The 18,638-nt window shown below is 40.3% G+C and overlaps 1 protein-coding gene across 3 annotated transcripts in view; it reads right to left on the bottom strand.

Annotated features, from left to right (window-relative positions):
* The window catches only part of LOC124607116 (tyrosine-protein phosphatase non-receptor type 4), a 181,454-nt gene that overhangs the window by 56,411 nt on the left and 106,405 nt on the right, over positions 1–18,638 (bottom strand). For all 3 annotated transcript variants that reach the window (XM_047139317.1, XM_047139316.1, XM_047139318.1), the window contains 4 exons: positions 13,267–13,434; positions 6,135–6,252; positions 1,645–1,890; positions 408–524 (listed from right to left, as the gene is read on the bottom strand). In XM_047139317.1, coding sequence (XP_046995273.1) covers positions 408–524; positions 1,645–1,890; positions 6,135–6,252; positions 13,267–13,434 — 649 coding nt within the window. The remainder of the gene's footprint in view (positions 1–407; positions 525–1,644; positions 1,891–6,134; positions 6,253–13,266; positions 13,435–18,638) is intronic.

The raw sequence follows: 18,638 nt of genomic DNA, 5'->3' as shown, positions 1-18,638 counted from the left end.
CTTTAACTGTATTCTTTGTCGACAGGAAAGTATTCCCTCTTTTCTTTTATCTTCTACAAAGGGAAGAAACTCAGCTTCAAGTTCAAGATATTTCTCAGATTTTGTTCCTCTGTAGGATACCCTTGACACAGCAGTTTGCAGCTTATTTTCCAATGCAATACAACATCACTCATTAGACTGTCCAAACCATACTTCTTGCCACAGCTTCTCTATTATGTGTACTCTTCATATAAACAACATTGGAGTTTAAAACAGGCATTTCAAGTGTTCTGGATTCCGAGATTCCTTGACATTCTTTCAATGTTACCACTCATTGGTAAAGACTTGATTTGTATGCACAACATTGTATGGACATTATCAAAAGGCTAAAGTTTCAAAATTACAATAACAAATATGTATGTTCTTACCTTGTGTTGCAATATATCTATTAATTATACCAGATCCAGGAATTTCCATATTAACATAGTTGGCATTTATGTAATCACCAGTGGTCCCACCTTGTAAAATTACCCTTGTTGCATCATCTGCAAGCAGTAAAATATTCAAGATATGTAACTTAAATTACACAATCTACATAATATTTTTTATATTCTACTGTTGCCAACAGAAAGAAAAGATGAAAGATTCAGTGATATAAAGAAAATTCACAATGCGGGTTTAACCAAATAACTCTCACTGTTAACATATTTATCACAAATTCAATTAACTGAAGATTTCCTACAACAAAGTAAATTCAATTCACATTTTACGTTTCAAATGGCTTTGTTTAAATCTTTATATAGCCACAAGTGGAATAAGTGAAACAATGTATCACAAAATGGTTTGAAATAGATGAAATACCTGTAAAAGTTGTGCATGTATGAGTAAACCTTCACTAGTTGAACACTTTAACTTTTTGATGTCACATTCACTAAACTTACATCACTCGTCAATGGTCATGGAAATACCCAATGTTACACACATTCATCTTCCATCACTCAAATTTACAGTACAAAATCATAATAAAAAGAAGGATAATACAGATGTGAGATAATTTTCTGAAATAATGTAAAAGCTGGGATGAAAGATACCATGTAGTACAGGATAGGTAACTGCTAACCAAATGGACATGCCGGGCAGCAGGTGCTTCCAGCAAAATATCGATAAATGAAAAGTGAGATGTAGAATGGGGAGGAATAGGACAGGTTCAGTGTCATGAAAGATCATGCTGCGCTGCAACAGGTAGCTGCAAGAGGGAGCAAATTAGAGAATAAGTATAATGAGCCAATATAGGAATAAGAAGGGTATAGCAGGGAAAGGACACAAATCAGGATAAAGAGACAGGAGACAAAGATTCAAAGGAGGGAGCAGGGAGCACTGTAGAATGGAGAAGAAACAGGGGGGAGTGAGATCCTGGTGAGAAAGACAGGGAGGTGGGATATGGTGAGAGGGGGAGGGGAGGGGAGGGGAGGGACAACAAGGTTAGAGGGGTGGGAGGGGGGAGAGGAGAGGAAAGGAAAGAAGCACAGGAACTAATTGAGATTGCAATGGGAACAAAAGGTTTGTTACAAGATGAGGACCACATGCACAATACGGAAAAGATAATAATGATGAAAAGAATTCTAATGGCAAGGATTGTTAACCAGCCATTGAAATCAAACTTACATGGTGAAATATCACGGTATCTATTTTTGTTTACATTTTCTTGTTTCCTGGATTCATTTGTTGTCAAACCAGGCTTTTTCCTGTACAACTGCTCAAACTGTGCTATGAGAGCTCCACTTGCAAGTCCATCGGCAAGTAGCAGCATGGATTCAGCCAATGCATCAGCCTGGTCTATTCCATTTGTATGTGGTCGATCAGGAACATACTGATATGGAGGTTCCTCGATATCCTGAGCTTCATAAACCGCTAAAAAAATAGTTCAGTTAAAAGTCAGTACAATTAGTATTAGTATAAAGAAGGACAAAAATTTATTACTGAACATAAATATTTTAGTGTCAGTAATTTCTGAGAATACTTCTCACAGAGATGGACTAAAAAGTCTTGACTACAATAAAATATTTGCAATGGTAACTGGTTTGTCAGAATTTAACTCTTCAGACCATTTACACCATGATGGTCGGAAATGGCGGCAAACAGAGCAGCTGTCGCAGCTCCACGAATGTCAACTGCTATGAGCAGTTCTGACCAAAACCAATTAAAAAAGGGAAATAAATATTGTATTGTGGCCAAGACTATTTTTAATATGTTTTTGAAGTATTTTGGAATCACACTGAATTCACCAAAGAACAGCCGGAAAAAAAAAAAAAAAAAAAAAAAAAAAAAAAAAAAAAAAAATCTTCTCCAATTGCAAATACCGCTTCTAAACTGACAGACTGTAGTTACTAAATCCAAATCAAAACAGATAACCTAAATTCAAATAAAGAAGCATTATCTATGAATTTCTTCCTAAAACACTACAGGAGCATGGTTGATCTGTTGAAAACTTGTACAGCACTCTGTGCCAGAAGAAATATAAATTTCCCTCAATGTGAGGAAATGAGGAAGCTCATTAACAGCCTGCTTATAACAAGTGCCCTAGAAATGGAGCACAAGCTACAATACAACTATGAGATGAACAGCAATAGGCCACATCCTTTTCAAAAATCATTCTGGCCTTCCTCCTTGGAGCAGAAAAACTGCAGAAAATTCAAATCTGAATGACCAGATGGATATTTGAACAGCACTCCTCAATGGATGGGAAACAAGCGTCAGAACCATGGCACCATGGCACCATCCCACTCAGTTCTACTTTATAGACAAGAAGAAACGTCTTAATTAGCCTAAAACTGGTTGTCATTTCACACCCACGTATAGCTTCTTTATCTATCCTAAGTGCCCTAATGTTCAAGTGATAGGTGTTAGAAGACTTTAATCAAATACTGTACCTGTGCTCATAATTACTAACCTTAACCTCCACACAGTATTTTAATACTTTAACAGTAAGAACACAAAATCAGTGTCAAACATCAGTATCTTTAATTTCAAATGTTTGTAAAAAAATGTCTAGCCTCTGAGGCCTGTATGAGCTGTGATTGCGTAAATGTGTGTGTGTGTGTGTGTGTGTGTGTGTGTGTGTGTGTGTGTGTGTTTTCAACTTTAGAAGAAGATCTTTTGTCTGAAAACTAAAATGTATAGCAGTCTTTTTGTTATGCCTGCCTACAACTCAAGATCTCCATTATATGAGCAGTAGCAATCTATCCTTTTTATAATCATGTTTACAATGTTAGCATTACATACCACTACATACATGTTAATTTATGAAGAAAATTCAGTTCCTTCTATACAAAACATTTAGATTTGAGCAAGTTGAGGTGATGAACATTATATTTCAAAAGTGCTTTGGACTATTATGAGCTACAACCCTTTTAAATAATAATAGTAGTAATAATAATAATAATAATAATAATAATAATAAAGAGAGAGAGACACAGAAAGATAAAGAAAGAAAGAAAGAAAGAAATACAACCGACAGACGCCCAAAAACGAAAATGCCAGTTACACAAAGTTGGATTCTGCTTTCACTCGAACTGCGCAGGCAATATACTCAAGTATTGTTTGGAGGCATTTCTCAGTGTGAATATGGTAGTTATTGGGCAATTACTTTTCTGTAACAATTAGTGGGAAAGACTTCCCACAGCTTTGCAACACTACTGAAGCAGCTGATTAAGTCCATAAACTATCACCCTCATTTGCTCTTTCAAATCATCCATTGCACGCTTGAATACACAACTGCAAGGCTGTGGCATTCCAGGAGGCTGCTGACATTCCCACTGTGTAGACACACTAGCAGGGAAACAACACTTGTCATTCTGCTATAGGACAAAATATCTTATGGTTTACTTACTTTTTTTTTCAAATTTGTGTCATGAGCCCTCAAATCTGTTATACGGTTAACGCAGCTCCAGCTGGCATGTCTGTCCAAGGAGCAGCTAGTTGCACGCGCGCACACGCACGCACGCACGCACGCACACGCACGCACGCACGCACACACACACACACACACACACACACACACACACACACACACACAAAACCGTGCACAGGTGCAAACACACACACACATGTGGGCAATCTTAAAGCCGGGCCATAGCTTATGTGATCACACTCTGCTGGCCAAGTGCCGAAGGGGCAGAGGTGGCTAAGCAGCATGTGCATGCACAGAATACATGCACTATGGCTGTCTGGCAGGTAGACTAAACTACTTCTGCCTGTCAGTGAGCATAGCTGTGGGTAAGCACCAGCACCCTCCCCCGTGCGGCAGTGTTAGAAAAGCCTAATATAAACACATACATATGCATAGAAGTGATATTGTAAAAATGACAAATCCTCTCTGCAGCCATCATACACTTGCTGACAAATGCTTTGGAGATCAATGGTATTTGGTATGCTTTTTTTTCTAATCACATGAGAATATTCATGTGAGAACATTCAGGAAAGTTCCGTTTTTCTTCTTCTTTTCTTATCCACAAATGACACATTTTCCTGTACCCTCCAATCTATTAAGTGATTTGCATGTTGCTGTTGTCACACCACCACCACCACCACCACCACCATCACACCACAGTAACAGGTATTTTCTGAGTTATGTATTATGTCTTAGTTCTCCATTCTATACTCCCACTAGTTTTCTGACCAGCCAATTTCATTAAATATTGAAGTGTGCGAACTGGCACTTAAATCATCTCAGGGGGGTTTGAACTGTAGTTGTGCAGAATTCATATGTTTAATAGTTGCATACGTTAGTGACTTGATATAATCTGTTGCAATGGGGTACTCCTAGCTGTTTTGCTTGCAGAAGATAGCCTGTTACACTATTGTCGTTGTTAGTCCCCATTGTATTATTCATTTTCCAAACAAATCTCACAGGGATAGCCAGTCCTTCAGTATCACTTTGAATACAGAAAGGTGCCACTACCTCTCAAGTATCAACTTACCTTTTAGTGCTAATGAGTACATTATGACATACAAGATGCATCCTGTTACAGACTTTAGATGCTATATTTATACTCTGCAAATCCGTGAGAAGCAAATGGCAAAGAGTATTTCTCATTGTACCATGTATCCGACTTCTTCCTGTTCCAGTCCTGCACAGAGGGCAGAAAGGACAACTAAAATGTCTTTATGTGAGGAGTAATTAACCTAATCTTGCCTTCACAGTTTCTATGGAAATCATATGCAGAGGGCTGTAGTATACTCCACACTGGTTCTCGAAACTTTTAAGTTAGGTTTTTACGGTATAGTTGTCTATTTGCAAGCATCTATCAATTCAGATTCTTCAGTGCTTCTATTATGCTCTCTTGCGGGTCAAACAAACCTGTGGCGATTTGTACTGTTAGTGTAACTTTGTACAGGTCCAACACACTTGAGTAATATTCTGGGTTTGGTTATGTGAATGATTCGTAAGGAGTCTCCTTTTTACAATGAATGCATTTTTCCAGCATCCTACCAATGAACCAAACTCTGCCACTTGTTATACCTATGACTGAGCCTTCATGTTCATTCTATTTCTCATACCCACAAACTGTTACACCCGGATATTAATATGAGTTACATAATTTAAACTGAGACTCATTCATACTGGAACCATAGCATAGATTTTTGTATTTTGTAGAGTGCACAATGTTACATTCCTGAACATTAAATGTAAGTTGCTAACCTTTGCACAACTTTTGAAATATTATCAAGATTTCACTGGATGTCTGAAATTATACATACAAATTTTCCTTCAAAGCAGTCCCATATCAGGCTATAGCCCACCACCCACATTTGGTGCTAGATCTGGACCACATTGGCAACACGAATAATTCATAAATTCTACAATCCATTCATGACAACAGATAATCGTTACACCATTCCTCAATCGGCACAGTTCATAATGGACCTAAGAATTCAGCTGACAGTTCGGAAAAAAAAAAAATCCAGCTGTTCATAAACAGCAGTAAAGAAACCAAGTTCCCACAATGGTCACTTTCCCTATCTGTGTACACTGGTGGGAGTTACACATTACCCTAACTCTTGAAATAAGAAAGACATTGTCAACAATATTACATAATCACAAACTAACTGTTTATGTACACACACAAAAAAGTGATTGCATTTATTTAACTCACCACTAGGTTTTACAGTCAGTATCAGTTCTCCAGAAGCAGAATCTCTTGTTTCGCGGATCAAATTAACTACCTGTTCATGTAACATACCACTGATGTTTTGGCCATTAATGAAGAGTACCTACAAGGAAATAAATAGAAAATTTATATAAACTTCACACTTACATCAACTTTTAGTTATAGCTAAAAACAAATCAAAATAGCTAGTCTCGAACTCCTCTTCTCAAGAGTAAATAAAATTTCTATGCAGCATACAAGAGACGTTGAAGCTTGGTGGCAAACAATCTGGGAGACTTAAGTCATTGTACAGTGGCCGAAATTTGCAATTACTTTATTACCTATATTAAGAGAGAGAGAAATAAAGAAACTATTTTATAACTACTGTGTAGAAAAATCCATTGACCTGTTTCTATGAACAGGTCTGTTTAACACACTTTTTATAAGCAAGAAAATGTTGTCACAAAATAGACTGCCAACTGATTATTTACCCTGAAAGTATTTACACGCTTCTGTTAATATTCAGGAATTATTTTCCTTAACTGTCTTTCATTTATAATATTTAAAAAAGGAACATGTAATACCATGACAGAGGTGGTACAAATGTACACCCAGTATGTACACATTCCAGTCACATTAATGTGATCACTGCCTATGGTTGACATCAATGTGCAATAACCATTCACAGACGGCTCAGGGCAGCACTAGCAGTGAAGGGTGTATAAAGTGAGAAACAGTGAAGACATTGTCATAATGCAGAAATGGAGTGATTTATATTATGTCCAAATGGACATGATCATTGGCTTTTTGCCAAGAATTGAAGTATTTCCAAAATGGCTATGTTTATAAAATGTGCGTGTGCCACCATGGTTAAAGTACATCTTGCATGGCAAAATGGCACTATGCCAAACTGGTGCCACGGCAGCTGTGATGCACTACAGACCATATATGACAGGGGGCTGACGATGGCTGTGGCAATGCATATAGACATACAGACTGGCAACTGTAGAGCAACTGACCACCCAGATGAACCAACCATGTCTCCTCAACATTTCAGTGAACACTGCAGTGTATGGGCTCCTGCAACAGGCACCTGGTCCATGCAGCCATGTTGACTACTGTTTATTGGTGACCAAGAATGGAATTTTCAAGTCAGGACCACAACTGGGTATCTACTGAGTGGCAACAGGTGACCTTTTCAGATGAATCATGATTTATGCTCCATCAGACATATCGCCATTGGAGGGCACAAAGTGAAAAGCCTGGAAACAAACACCCTGCAACAAGGGAGGGAGTGTTGTGGGCTGGGGAATGTTTTGTAGTATTCCTTGGAATGATCTCATCACTATGGAAGGTACAGTGCATCAACCCAAGTATGCATCTATCCTTGGGGCCCATGTCCTTCGCTACAGGAAGCTTGTTTTTTCTCAGCATGATTGCATCTACTAACAGGACAATGCAATGTGTCTCTCAGCTCACAGCATATATGAGTGGTTAAAGAGCACCAGCATGAGTTTACTGTACTCCCCTGCCCACTAAACTAGTCAGATTTAAAACCAATCAAGAATCCATGGGACCATTTGGTTTGATAGAGTCATGCCATGAATCTTCAACCAAGAAATCTAGCGCAGCTGGCTACAGCACCAGGGTTGCCATGGCTCCATGTGCCTGTCGGAACCTTCCATAACCTCACTGACACTTCCTGTACTTGTGTTTACACAAGATTCTCATATTTTAAATGAATAATTAAAATTTGCTGAATATTATGAGTAACATCAGTCACAGACTTTAAAATGTAACAGGTTACTGGTTTTATAAAGTGAAGAAATTCTGTCATTTGCAATTTGCACAGGGGCAATGCAGTCCAGTTACTGGGCTATCTACACTCCCCTCCTTCCTCCTGCCTTCCGTATCTTTATAGTACTATTAAGTATTATAAACTATTGTTGCACAGAACTTCAGATGAGAAGCTACTTTTGCCCGTATGATGCTTAAGTGCCTAGTAGGAGATTAAACTTTATTTTGAAGCAATTTATTTTGAAAGAAAATAAACTACTGAGTAGTAGTATGTTCTTTCCCAGTGTGATCAACTTTTATTCTGTAGAATTTCTTCAATCTACTTGCCAGAGGTTATCTCAAAGTATGAACATACTCACCAACTAAATATAACTGCTTGCAGAAGTGATCAACAGAATTCATTTAAACTTGGAAGCTACACACCACATCAAACATCCCTCTGATTAATGTTTGGCGTTTCTCTCAGTATTTTGCCAATGCATAACATGACACACAGTTGACAGTTAAAAGCTAATTAAGAAGGTTGCATTATGGTGTTCTGATGCATCATTTTATAACATTGTGCACACAAATAGGGAATCTGCTGTCACAACAAGATGCTACCAGCAATGTGCAAGAAAATAGTTTGCACACTCACACAATTACATGGCGCAAGGATGTGGACAACCAACTCAAACTACAAGGAAAGGGTTTATGTATTTTCTGACATTTGCAGGCAACCATAATTGCTACAACCAAGCCAGAGTAAATGTTAACAAGTCACAATGAGTTCCACTTTCTCTCTGTGACAAGGTAGCTATATATTTACTACTGGAAGTAATGTGGATAGCATTAATATGCAAAAATATGTGATTTACTTTTGCATAATTCATGATCACCACCAGTTTTCACTATGCGCAGTTTGACAATCGCAACATACTCTGGTACCTCGCGCCATGAAATTTGAATCTGCACCAGATGTCATGGACGTCAAAGACCCATAGAGGTCTCTGCATCATCGCGCCGTAAGCTGTGGTGGCACGTGCCTCCTGGTCTGCATTTAGTGTGAGGGCGCCACAACGGAACACGTGGTCCCAGTGGCCAATAGTGGCGCTCCCGATAGCGTACTTAAGCGCCTGCCTTGCGCTGAGCCAGCGAGTCTAATCTCGTGTACGCTGGTTTATACCTCGCTTCATGCTAGACAGCTTACTTCCTTGTTCTGTGTACAAGTGGACGTGTTTGTTTCCTTGTGACTCCATTTTTCGATTGTGTTGTATTCGTTCTTCCCTTCCTTGGTCGTGTCTGTCCTCTCCCGTTGTGTTGATGTTCATGGGCCTCTACGCGGGTCCCACCGCACTTTCCATCATTGGTACCCCGTGACCGTCCTGGTCGCAGTTACAACATTTTGGCGACGAGGTAAACAGTGGTCGTTGTTGGTATGGAGGCGAAGTTATCCTGTCTACTGGAGCAACAGCAGCAGCTCCAGTTAGACATCTTACAAAAGTTGCTGCAGTTGATATTGGACAAAGTTGATGCCAGGATGTGTTACCGCACTGGCTACAGAGTTCTCGGGTGTCCGATGCTTTCCCGCGTCCGCCATCGTTTCCACCCTTTAATGATGCTAAAGAGGACTGGGAAACCTACTTACAACGGCTGAAACAACATTTCACGGCTTTTCAAGCCACGGACGACTCCTTGCAGCGGTCATTGTTTTCGTCATGGGCCTCTCCCGACACGTTCTTTCTTCTCCGCAAGTTGGCACCGTTGTCCGATCCTGTGGTTCTCTCTTTCCAGGAGATCTGCCTTTGGCTGACAAACTATTATTCCCAGCGCTACCATGTAGTTGGCTCTCGGCTGGAGTTCCACCAGTAACATAAACAGCCTGGTCAATTGTGTCGTTCCTGAGTCATGGACTTGCAGGGTCTCAGCCGTCGATGCGATTTTACATGCACCAATCAGCAGTGTAAGGCTTCGTATGCGGACTCCCTGAACCGGGATGTGGTGGTTCAGCTGGCTCCCGACCCTGAGGCCCATACTGCGGCATTGAAACTCGATAACCCCTCCTTGGAACAGATTCTCCGCATTGCCCACTCCTTTGAAATTGCTCAAGCGGCTAACGAGCCTCTTATGGTGCGCCCGCAGATGGCAGCGATCGCGGTGTCATGGCGCGACATCGACGTGGCCCGGTCGACAGGGGCCTCAAGATACCGCCATGATCTGCAATCGGTCGTCCCAAATGATGACCCATCAGCATGGAAGCTTTTCCTCAAACTCTGCATTTTCATAGAGGATGTCAGTTTTCAGGTCGACACTGGGGCCAGCGTCTCCCTGATTAATATGGCAACACATACGCGGCTGGACTCTCCTGCGTTGTCGCCTCCCTCTCGTCGTTTGGTCACCTACAGAGACGGTTCCATTCCCCTTCGTGGGCAGTTCGTCATCCAGGCGACGTACAAGCATGTTCCACGGCTCCTTACCCTCTTTGTCGTCAACCATCCATCGGCTTCGAATATTTTTGGCCTGGATGTGTTTCAACTGTTTGGCTTTTCAATTTCCGATGAAGTTAAGGTCGTTTCCACGGCTGTTCCCTTTCAGGACTTGGACGATCTGTGCTCTGCTTTTGCGTCTTTGTTTGCACCGGATCTCGGATGTGCTTCCAGCTTTCAGGCGCACATCACCCTACAGCGGGATGCACAGCCTCGCTTTTTCTGGGCCCGGCCCCTTCCGGTGGCCTTACGGCCAGCAGTCAAGCAGGAACTTGATCGGCTCCAGGCCGCTGGCGTGCTGGAACCTGTAACTTACAGTGCATGCGCAACACCACTGGTGGTCATACGGAAACCCAATGGGTCCCTTCAGCTGTGTGGGGACTTGAGCGCTACAGCCAATGCTCAGTCCCTCGTTGACACTTACCCCATTCCCCGAAAGGAAGACCTTCTTGCCAAGCTTGCCGTGGGAGAGTATTTTTTCAAGATCGACCTGGCTGAAGCGTACCACCAGTTGCCCTTGGATGCTGAATCTCAGAACATCATGGTTATCAACATGCTTTTCAGATTGTATAAGTGCAAGTGCCTTCCCCTTTGGTGTCTCTTCGGCGCCGGCCATTTTCCAGCGATTCCTGGAGCAGCTTACACAGCCTATCCCTGCATGTGTGAATTATCTGGATGACATCTTAGTCACCGGGCATTCCCACCAGGAACATTTGCAAAACCTCAGCGCCTTATTTCATGCTCTGCAGTCTGCTGGTCTACGCTGTTGGCTGGACAAGTGTTGTTTTTTTCCAGCCGGAAGTGGAATACTTAGGCCACTGGCTTAGCAAAGATGGCATTCACCCTTCGGGTTGTAATGTCGCAGCATCGAGGCCCTTCCTCGTCAAGGACTTATCTGAACTGCAGGTGTTTTTGGGCAATGCTGCCTCCATTGCTCAACCCCTCAATCACTTGCGTCGCAAAGGGGTACCTTTTGTTTGGACTCCTGCCTGTGACCAGGCTTTTCTCTGTTTAAAGGTGATGCTGAAGTCCGTCCCTTGCCTTACTCCCTTCTCTCCGGACCGCCCCTTGGTTGTGGCAGCTGATGCGTCAGCATACGGCACTGGGTCCGTCCTCACGCACTGGGATGTCGATGGCTCCGAACAGCCCATCGCTTATGCCCCTAAGACGTTGACCCCAGCACAACGGAACTACTCCCAGATTGAAAAGGATGCCCTGGCGATCGTATTCACCGTCCAGAAATTTCACACCTATCTCTTTGGGGCAAAGTTCACCCTCCTGACGGACCATAAACCCTTGGTTACATTTTTCGGACCCCACTCTCACCTTCCCAAGTAGACAGCTCAACGTCTCCAGCGCTGGGCATTGTTTTTACGTAATTACGCTTACACCATCCGGTATAAGCTCACCGCCCACAATGCTAATGCAGACACACCTCCCAGCAGGCCCCGATCCTGCCTTTGACCAACAGGAGGTCCTCTGCTCTGATTCCACCCACCGGGATGCGCTGGACAGTCAACCTCTTATTGCTGCTGATGTTGCTGCAGCTACCCGCTGCAGCCCTGTCTTGCGGCAGGTTCTCAACTACGTGGCCCACAGGTGGCCATCCTATGTTACTCGTCGGATGCAGTCCGATTTCAGCGCCTGGCGCCACCTGTCCCACAGGCTCTCCGTGGTCAATAATGTCCTCCTGTTGGCCATGGAGTCTGATGCCCACCGGGTGGTCATCCCTCTGGAATTGCGGCTTCGAGTGCTCAGTTTGTTACACTGCGGGCACTGGGTTATGTCCCGTATGAAAGTTCTGGCTCGCCGGCATGTGTATTGGCCCGGCATCGATGGCGATATTGAGCGCCTGGTCCGTGGGTGTACAGTCTGTGCGCGTCACCAGGCAAGCCCTCCTCAGTCGTTTGCACCCTGGCCTGTGCCTCGCCGGCCCTGCGATCATATCCGTATCGATTTTGCGGGCCCATTTTTGGGGTCCATGTGGTTACTCAAGGAAGAAGGAATAGGATGATAGGGCATCTGTTAACAGATCAGGGGACAACATCCATGGTACTAGAGGGGGCTTTGGCAGGTACAAACTGAAAAGAAAAACAGATTGGAATACATTCAGCAAATAATAGAGGACTTAGGTTGCAAATGCTACTCTGAGATGGAAAGGTTGGCACAGGACATGAATTCCTGGTGGGCCACACCAAACCAGTCAGAAGACTGATGACTCAAAAAATAATCTGCACAGACTTTCAAAAAGTCATAGTAAAGTGCTTGGCAGAATGTATTTCTTACCAATGTCAGTTGCTCAATTTTTGTTTTGTTTCATTAACAAACAGAAAAACATTAAAAGTTAGAAGAAACACATCATGAAACTAATTCTATTTATCGTTATCTTACAGGCAAAATAAATACAGAAGATAAAACAATCTTTAATTCTAAATGAAATACTAGTTATCTGAATATGTCCGGTTGACTTGTCACTTTTCTTTTAGCAACCCTCATTTAAGTTGCTTAACCATCTATATGGCAATCTAACCTGTTATTGGTTGTTACATCACACCTCTGAATTCACTCTACTGGTCACCTTCTCAAGAAATCATAGAATGCATATGAAACGTAACTGATAACTACATTAATGAAGTTGTAATTTCACTTACCTACAAATTACAAACTCTACACACATTTACCATAATTACATAACAAAATTTTTTGACAGTTTGAAAGATAGAGACTAGACTTCAAAGCAAACTGCAAAAAATTCTCTTATTAATCCACAAGTAAATTCATTATCTAGCAAAATAATCAATCTGTACTGCACAGTTAAAATCATTTTAGGCTTCTAGTGAAGAAGGTTAACATTGAAGAATCTCCATATGACATACCTGATCTCCCTCATTCAGTTTTGGACAGCATCTGTCAGCTGGTGTATTAGGAACCACTCTGGATACAACAATTGGCATATTTAAATTGGCACCTCCTTTAACATTGAACCCAAATCTTCCTTGTTCATCAGGTGTAATTCTTATAACAACCAGACCTTCTTCAGAAATCTAAGAATAAAATATTGCAAACTTAATATCTTTCTTCAGGTAGTCATTTTAAACTTCCAGTAAATACTTAAATCCATAGTCCAGACTGAAATTACATGCAACTAAATCCAGAAAGACTCACCACCCAGCAGCAGACAAAAAACAATCTCTACATTTATGAGATTAACAACAACTAATATGGAGCCTAAGATTCCTCATTTTTTAAGAGCAGATAACAACTGTTCATTTCTATTTCACCCAGTTTCATTGCATCTAAGTTGACTTACTAACATTAGTTAACTTTCTTAGTGTGGATTTCTTCTGAAGAGCTCTGAAGGCGAGTTGGCACTTGTCTCATACAACACAAATACTTCAAGAATGTGTCTAGATAACTTGATGGGTCTCTACTTCCAATCCCAGACTGTCTCATTTAAGTTACCTAGTAATGAAATTTATGAATTTGGTAGTGCCTCAGACGCAATTTTCGTCATTATCACACAGGGGAACTGTGAGAAGTTACAGAAGAAAGCAACTGAATAAACAGCAAGTGAAAAGGATGTCACAAAAAAAATTTTAAAAAAAATAATAATAATATCAGTAAAGCTATAATTATCCAAAAGGTAATGTCAACTGCTGGAGATGAAGTATGCAACTCAATATTTTCCACTGAAATTACTTGATCTCAAGAGGCTGATAGTAGCCTTCCACGCAAGTAACTTCAATAGATTGTATCTGCATATTTCATGTACCGTACTTCAAAAAGTATGGAGGTGGATTAAAAAATGAAATACATTTTAAAATAAATTAATAATAAACTATGACATACATTTACACTTGAGTTAAGGACATGCGAGGCACTCTTTTACCACCTCTTAGCAGCTGCTCAGGGTGGGGGAAATATAGTGCCGCAATCTGTACCCAGAGAAAATGTCACTATTCCCCTCAAAATGAATAAAATAAACTCTCTGGGCATGCTGACTTCAAGTAACATTCTTCACAGTCCAAACTGCATGTCAAACCTTTTACTTTTCATCATTGGCACAAATTTGATGCTCACTAAAACTGCCACCACAGTTATCAATTCTTAACAACATACAAAAGCTACATTGCTGACATACCATTGACTAAGGTAAATGTAACTGTGCCCTCACTACAAATTATTTCCATCATACTCAAGTTTGTCTGGAAAATCCTAGGCTGCAATTGTGTTTTTAAAACAATGGAGCCAATAGTTTGAAGAAATCAAAAAACTAACTATAATTAGCGCATTCTGATAAATAAGAGATCCGACATTAGAGACCAGAGACAGTCAACTGCAAATTACCAGAGATATTTTTTGTTAATAAAAACATGACATATCTGAATTATAATTTGCCCATAACTTGCTGCTGTTTCTGGCAATATATTGTGTATTGGAGATCTCGCCAGTGGTTGATGAAAATAACGTATTTCATTTTACCTCTTTTGCATGCTGTCCCATTTGTGTACATTAAATAGTTGCTTTAGTTTTTCATAAAAGCTATCTTGAGCCTTCAAAATCAGTCAAGTACCTGTTTTGCAGTGCTATAAAGTAGGTACGAAGTATCAAAAGAACAAAGCAGATATGAAGTATCGAGAGAACACAAAACTCCTGATATTTAAAAAATTAGGGAAATTAAAGAAAATAATTGAAATATTGCAAGGACATTACCCCAACAAACAGAACAATCCAATGTTGAACCATTCTGCACGAGTCACAAAAATTTAATATTAAGTAAGTCTTATTTGTCTACTTTCATTTGTTTCAGCACATCTGAATTGTTATTGCAGAACCTGAATATCTGCATCAGCATCGGAGCACCACAACACGAATAACGAGAAAGTTACCTGACTGGGAATGAGGTTTTGTGTCAGGAGGAGGAAGAGGAGGAGGTGGAGGGACTCAAGAAAGGACAGATGGAGGCTGGAAGATACAAACAGCAAGTGAACTGGACAACAATTTTGCACTAGATAGCTCCACCAACTCTGACAAGCCAGAGTTAAGTGTTACGTGATACATGAAGTTCAATTCAATGATATGTAGGAATACCTAGCTCACAAAGCTTTTTATTTCACAGGTTTTGAAATCATCATCAGCTTCAAGTCTGTGTTATAAAATACATATATCAGACACACACAATGTACTTTGGAAATGAAACAAGAAATGACGACTTACAAAGTTATGCATAGAAATACAACATCAGGTGTACTGGGTGAATCATCTACAATTTCAAGCCTTTTATTTCACAAATGGTTAGACATCAAAACGTGGCCTTTGGCAAATGATAGTACACAGAAGGGTACGTCATTTAGTTGCATGGGTGTTATTCTTAATTCTTTTATCAAGGAAGATATTGAAGCAAATATGGCTTTTTTTTTTTTTTTTCTTTATGGAACAATTTACTGTTCATGGAAATTGAAAGCTCTTGAAAGGCAAGTACAGTTTTGTAATACCTGTTAATGTTTACACTGAAACTTTTGCAAGAAGTATCCAGGAAATTTGCTAAAATTGAAAGGCAAGGCAGCTAAAGTAATCTACTTCAGTGTAAAGTCTGCCAAGTGGAGCACTCGTCGCATGCTCCACAGCCACATGAAGTCTTTCGACTGTTTGTTTCCATGAAATCTTTTAATTGAAACAAGAGTACTTAACACACATTTGAAATAATTTTCCCATGCCATTTCTGGTAAAGTGGAAGTCAACATTCAGTTTCATTAACAACAATAATATCTGACCCAAAACCTATTCTGCATAACATAGGAGCAAGAGAAGATTCATTTTATCCTAGTAGTGTAGGCCTATCTCCGTGTGACATACAATGATGGAGCCCGACCTGACAGCCCCAATGGTGAAGTTTACACCACAGTAGCTGTTTCTGACCACCTTGCCTTTCAAGTTTAGCACATTTCTTGGATAATTCCGCAAGACGTTTTAACACTTTGCGGTCCGGGGACACAACAGTGATGTCATGCGCGAAGTAGGGGTCAACAGCCAGCGACACCACAGTGGTGTCGTGCAGGAAATAGCAGACAACCGTCGGCGACACCACAGTGGTGTTGGGTGCATAGTATCACTCAGTGGCTGGCAAAACCTAAGTGGTATTGTGAGCATAGTATCACGCAGTGGCCAGCGACAGCACTTTAGTATTTTTTGCATTCTGTTGGCGTTTTGTTTCGGTAACAATAAGTTACGCACATCAACAAGTTTTTTTGTTTTTAAAGTATTTGTGCCCTTTCATCTTGGCAGATGAAAGAGATGATACAATTATTTACGATGAATGTGTGGACGTCTTGTCTGATGTTATGGACGACATGGCCGATTGGGAAGAGGACATTGGATATCAAAAAAATGAAAGTGAAGCAGAATCGTCGCATGATAGTGAAACACGTCCACAAAGAATTCAGCGAACACTACAGTTGCCAACTGATTCGGAAGACAGTGCAATGTGGTCAGACGTTGATTTACCAAGGACCAATAATAAATTTGAAGGATCTCTGGGTCCAAATATATTTCCCAAAGATACACAGAGGTTGATGATGTCTTAGAATCATATACTGGTAATTATCTATTTGAATACATTAGTAACAAAACCAACAAGTACTACAGTCTACATTACAATAGAAGGAAACTGGATTTTAAAAAATGCCAAATTTGTTGACATTACGGGACCCGAACTTAGAAAATGGTTTGGGTTTGCTATCCTTATGGGGAGTGTAAAAAAAAGCAAGGATCGATGATTACTGGTCAATGAATCCATTGATGGACACACTGATATTTCGCAAAACAATGTCCCGCAACCGATTCAGACAAATATTACCATTAGTACATTTTTCTGACAACAACAAACCAGATAATGCCGACTGGCTTTTGAAAGTGCAATTTGTAATTGATAATTTTTCCAAAAAGTTTAAAGAAACTTTTAATCTAAGACAAAACATCTCAACTGATGAAAGAATGATACCGTGGTGTGGACAGTTAAATTTTAAAGTTTATAATCTGCCGAAAATTACAAAATATGGTAGACTCATTCAGACGCTGTGTGATTCTAGTACGAGATACATTTCCTCGTTCAAGACATATTCCAGTGCTGGACAGCCTTCAGCAAAAACAGCGATGGAACTATTGACGCCTTCTTATGGATAATTATTATAACAGTGCAGAACTTGCAGAGACGTTACTTGAAAAGAAAATACGAGTTTTTGGAATGATAAGGCAAAATAGAGGAATTCCGGAAAAATTAAAACGCGCAAAAGTCAATGTGTTTGAATTTCGTCATCAAGGGAAAGGTGAAGTACTCGCACAGGTATGGAGAGCTTCGAAAACTAAAATGATATAAATGGTCTCTACAATACATAACACCACTTTAACTGACACTCAAAGAAAATGTAGAAAAACTAATTACACAATTAAAAAAACCATGAAAGTATATTAGACTACAACAAATACATGAAAGGAGTGGATTGGGCAGACCAATATTTGAGTTATCACCCTCTATACAGAAGAACTATAAAATGGTCAAAAAAGGTTTGCATGTACCTCTTTAATTGCACATTATTTAATGCATTCCATACATGTCAAAATTTCATTACAGAACACAAGCGTCTCCGATTTCACAATTTTTTATTGATAGTGTCCGATTCATAGATAAAAAAAACCATGTACTTGGTTCTGAGCAAAACCTGGAGATTGCCAGTACATCGCGTATGTCTCATCATGATCCGGTTGACAGAATTTCTGGTCACATAAAGCAACACCAACTAATACTTATTTCTGTAACGAATAAATGAAAATGAAGAAACTGCCATTTGTGTTCCAAAAACAAAAAAAGAACCACAACCAACTTAATGTGCAAGTCTTGTGGAGTTGCGTTACATCTTTGAGACTGTTTTGCTGTGTTATCATATGAAAGACAAATACTTAGTACCGAAGACAATGCAAATAAACAAATACATGCAACAAACGAATTTTGTATTTATTTACAAATGCACATCTTCGAAGTTTCATGAAAGAAGGGGAACAGGGTTGAGAGCTTATGAGAACTAATTATGAGATTAGTAAAACGTAACAATTTATAATCTCCCGATAATGTCAAGAACTGCCAGCGACAAGCCAAGTAATACGAATTAGCACTGCCGGCACCAAGCAAGACGTGCAGACGGCAAAGTGTTAATACCAACGTTAAACAGCGTTACATCATAGTTCGATCTTT

Source organism: Schistocerca americana, chromosome 3, assembly GCF_021461395.2.
Source record: "Schistocerca americana isolate TAMUIC-IGC-003095 chromosome 3, iqSchAmer2.1, whole genome shotgun sequence".
Taxonomy (NCBI): domain Eukaryota; kingdom Metazoa; phylum Arthropoda; class Insecta; order Orthoptera; family Acrididae; genus Schistocerca; species Schistocerca americana.
Note: the sequence above shows the minus strand (reverse complement) of the source record. Positions and strands in the feature narration are given on the sequence as shown.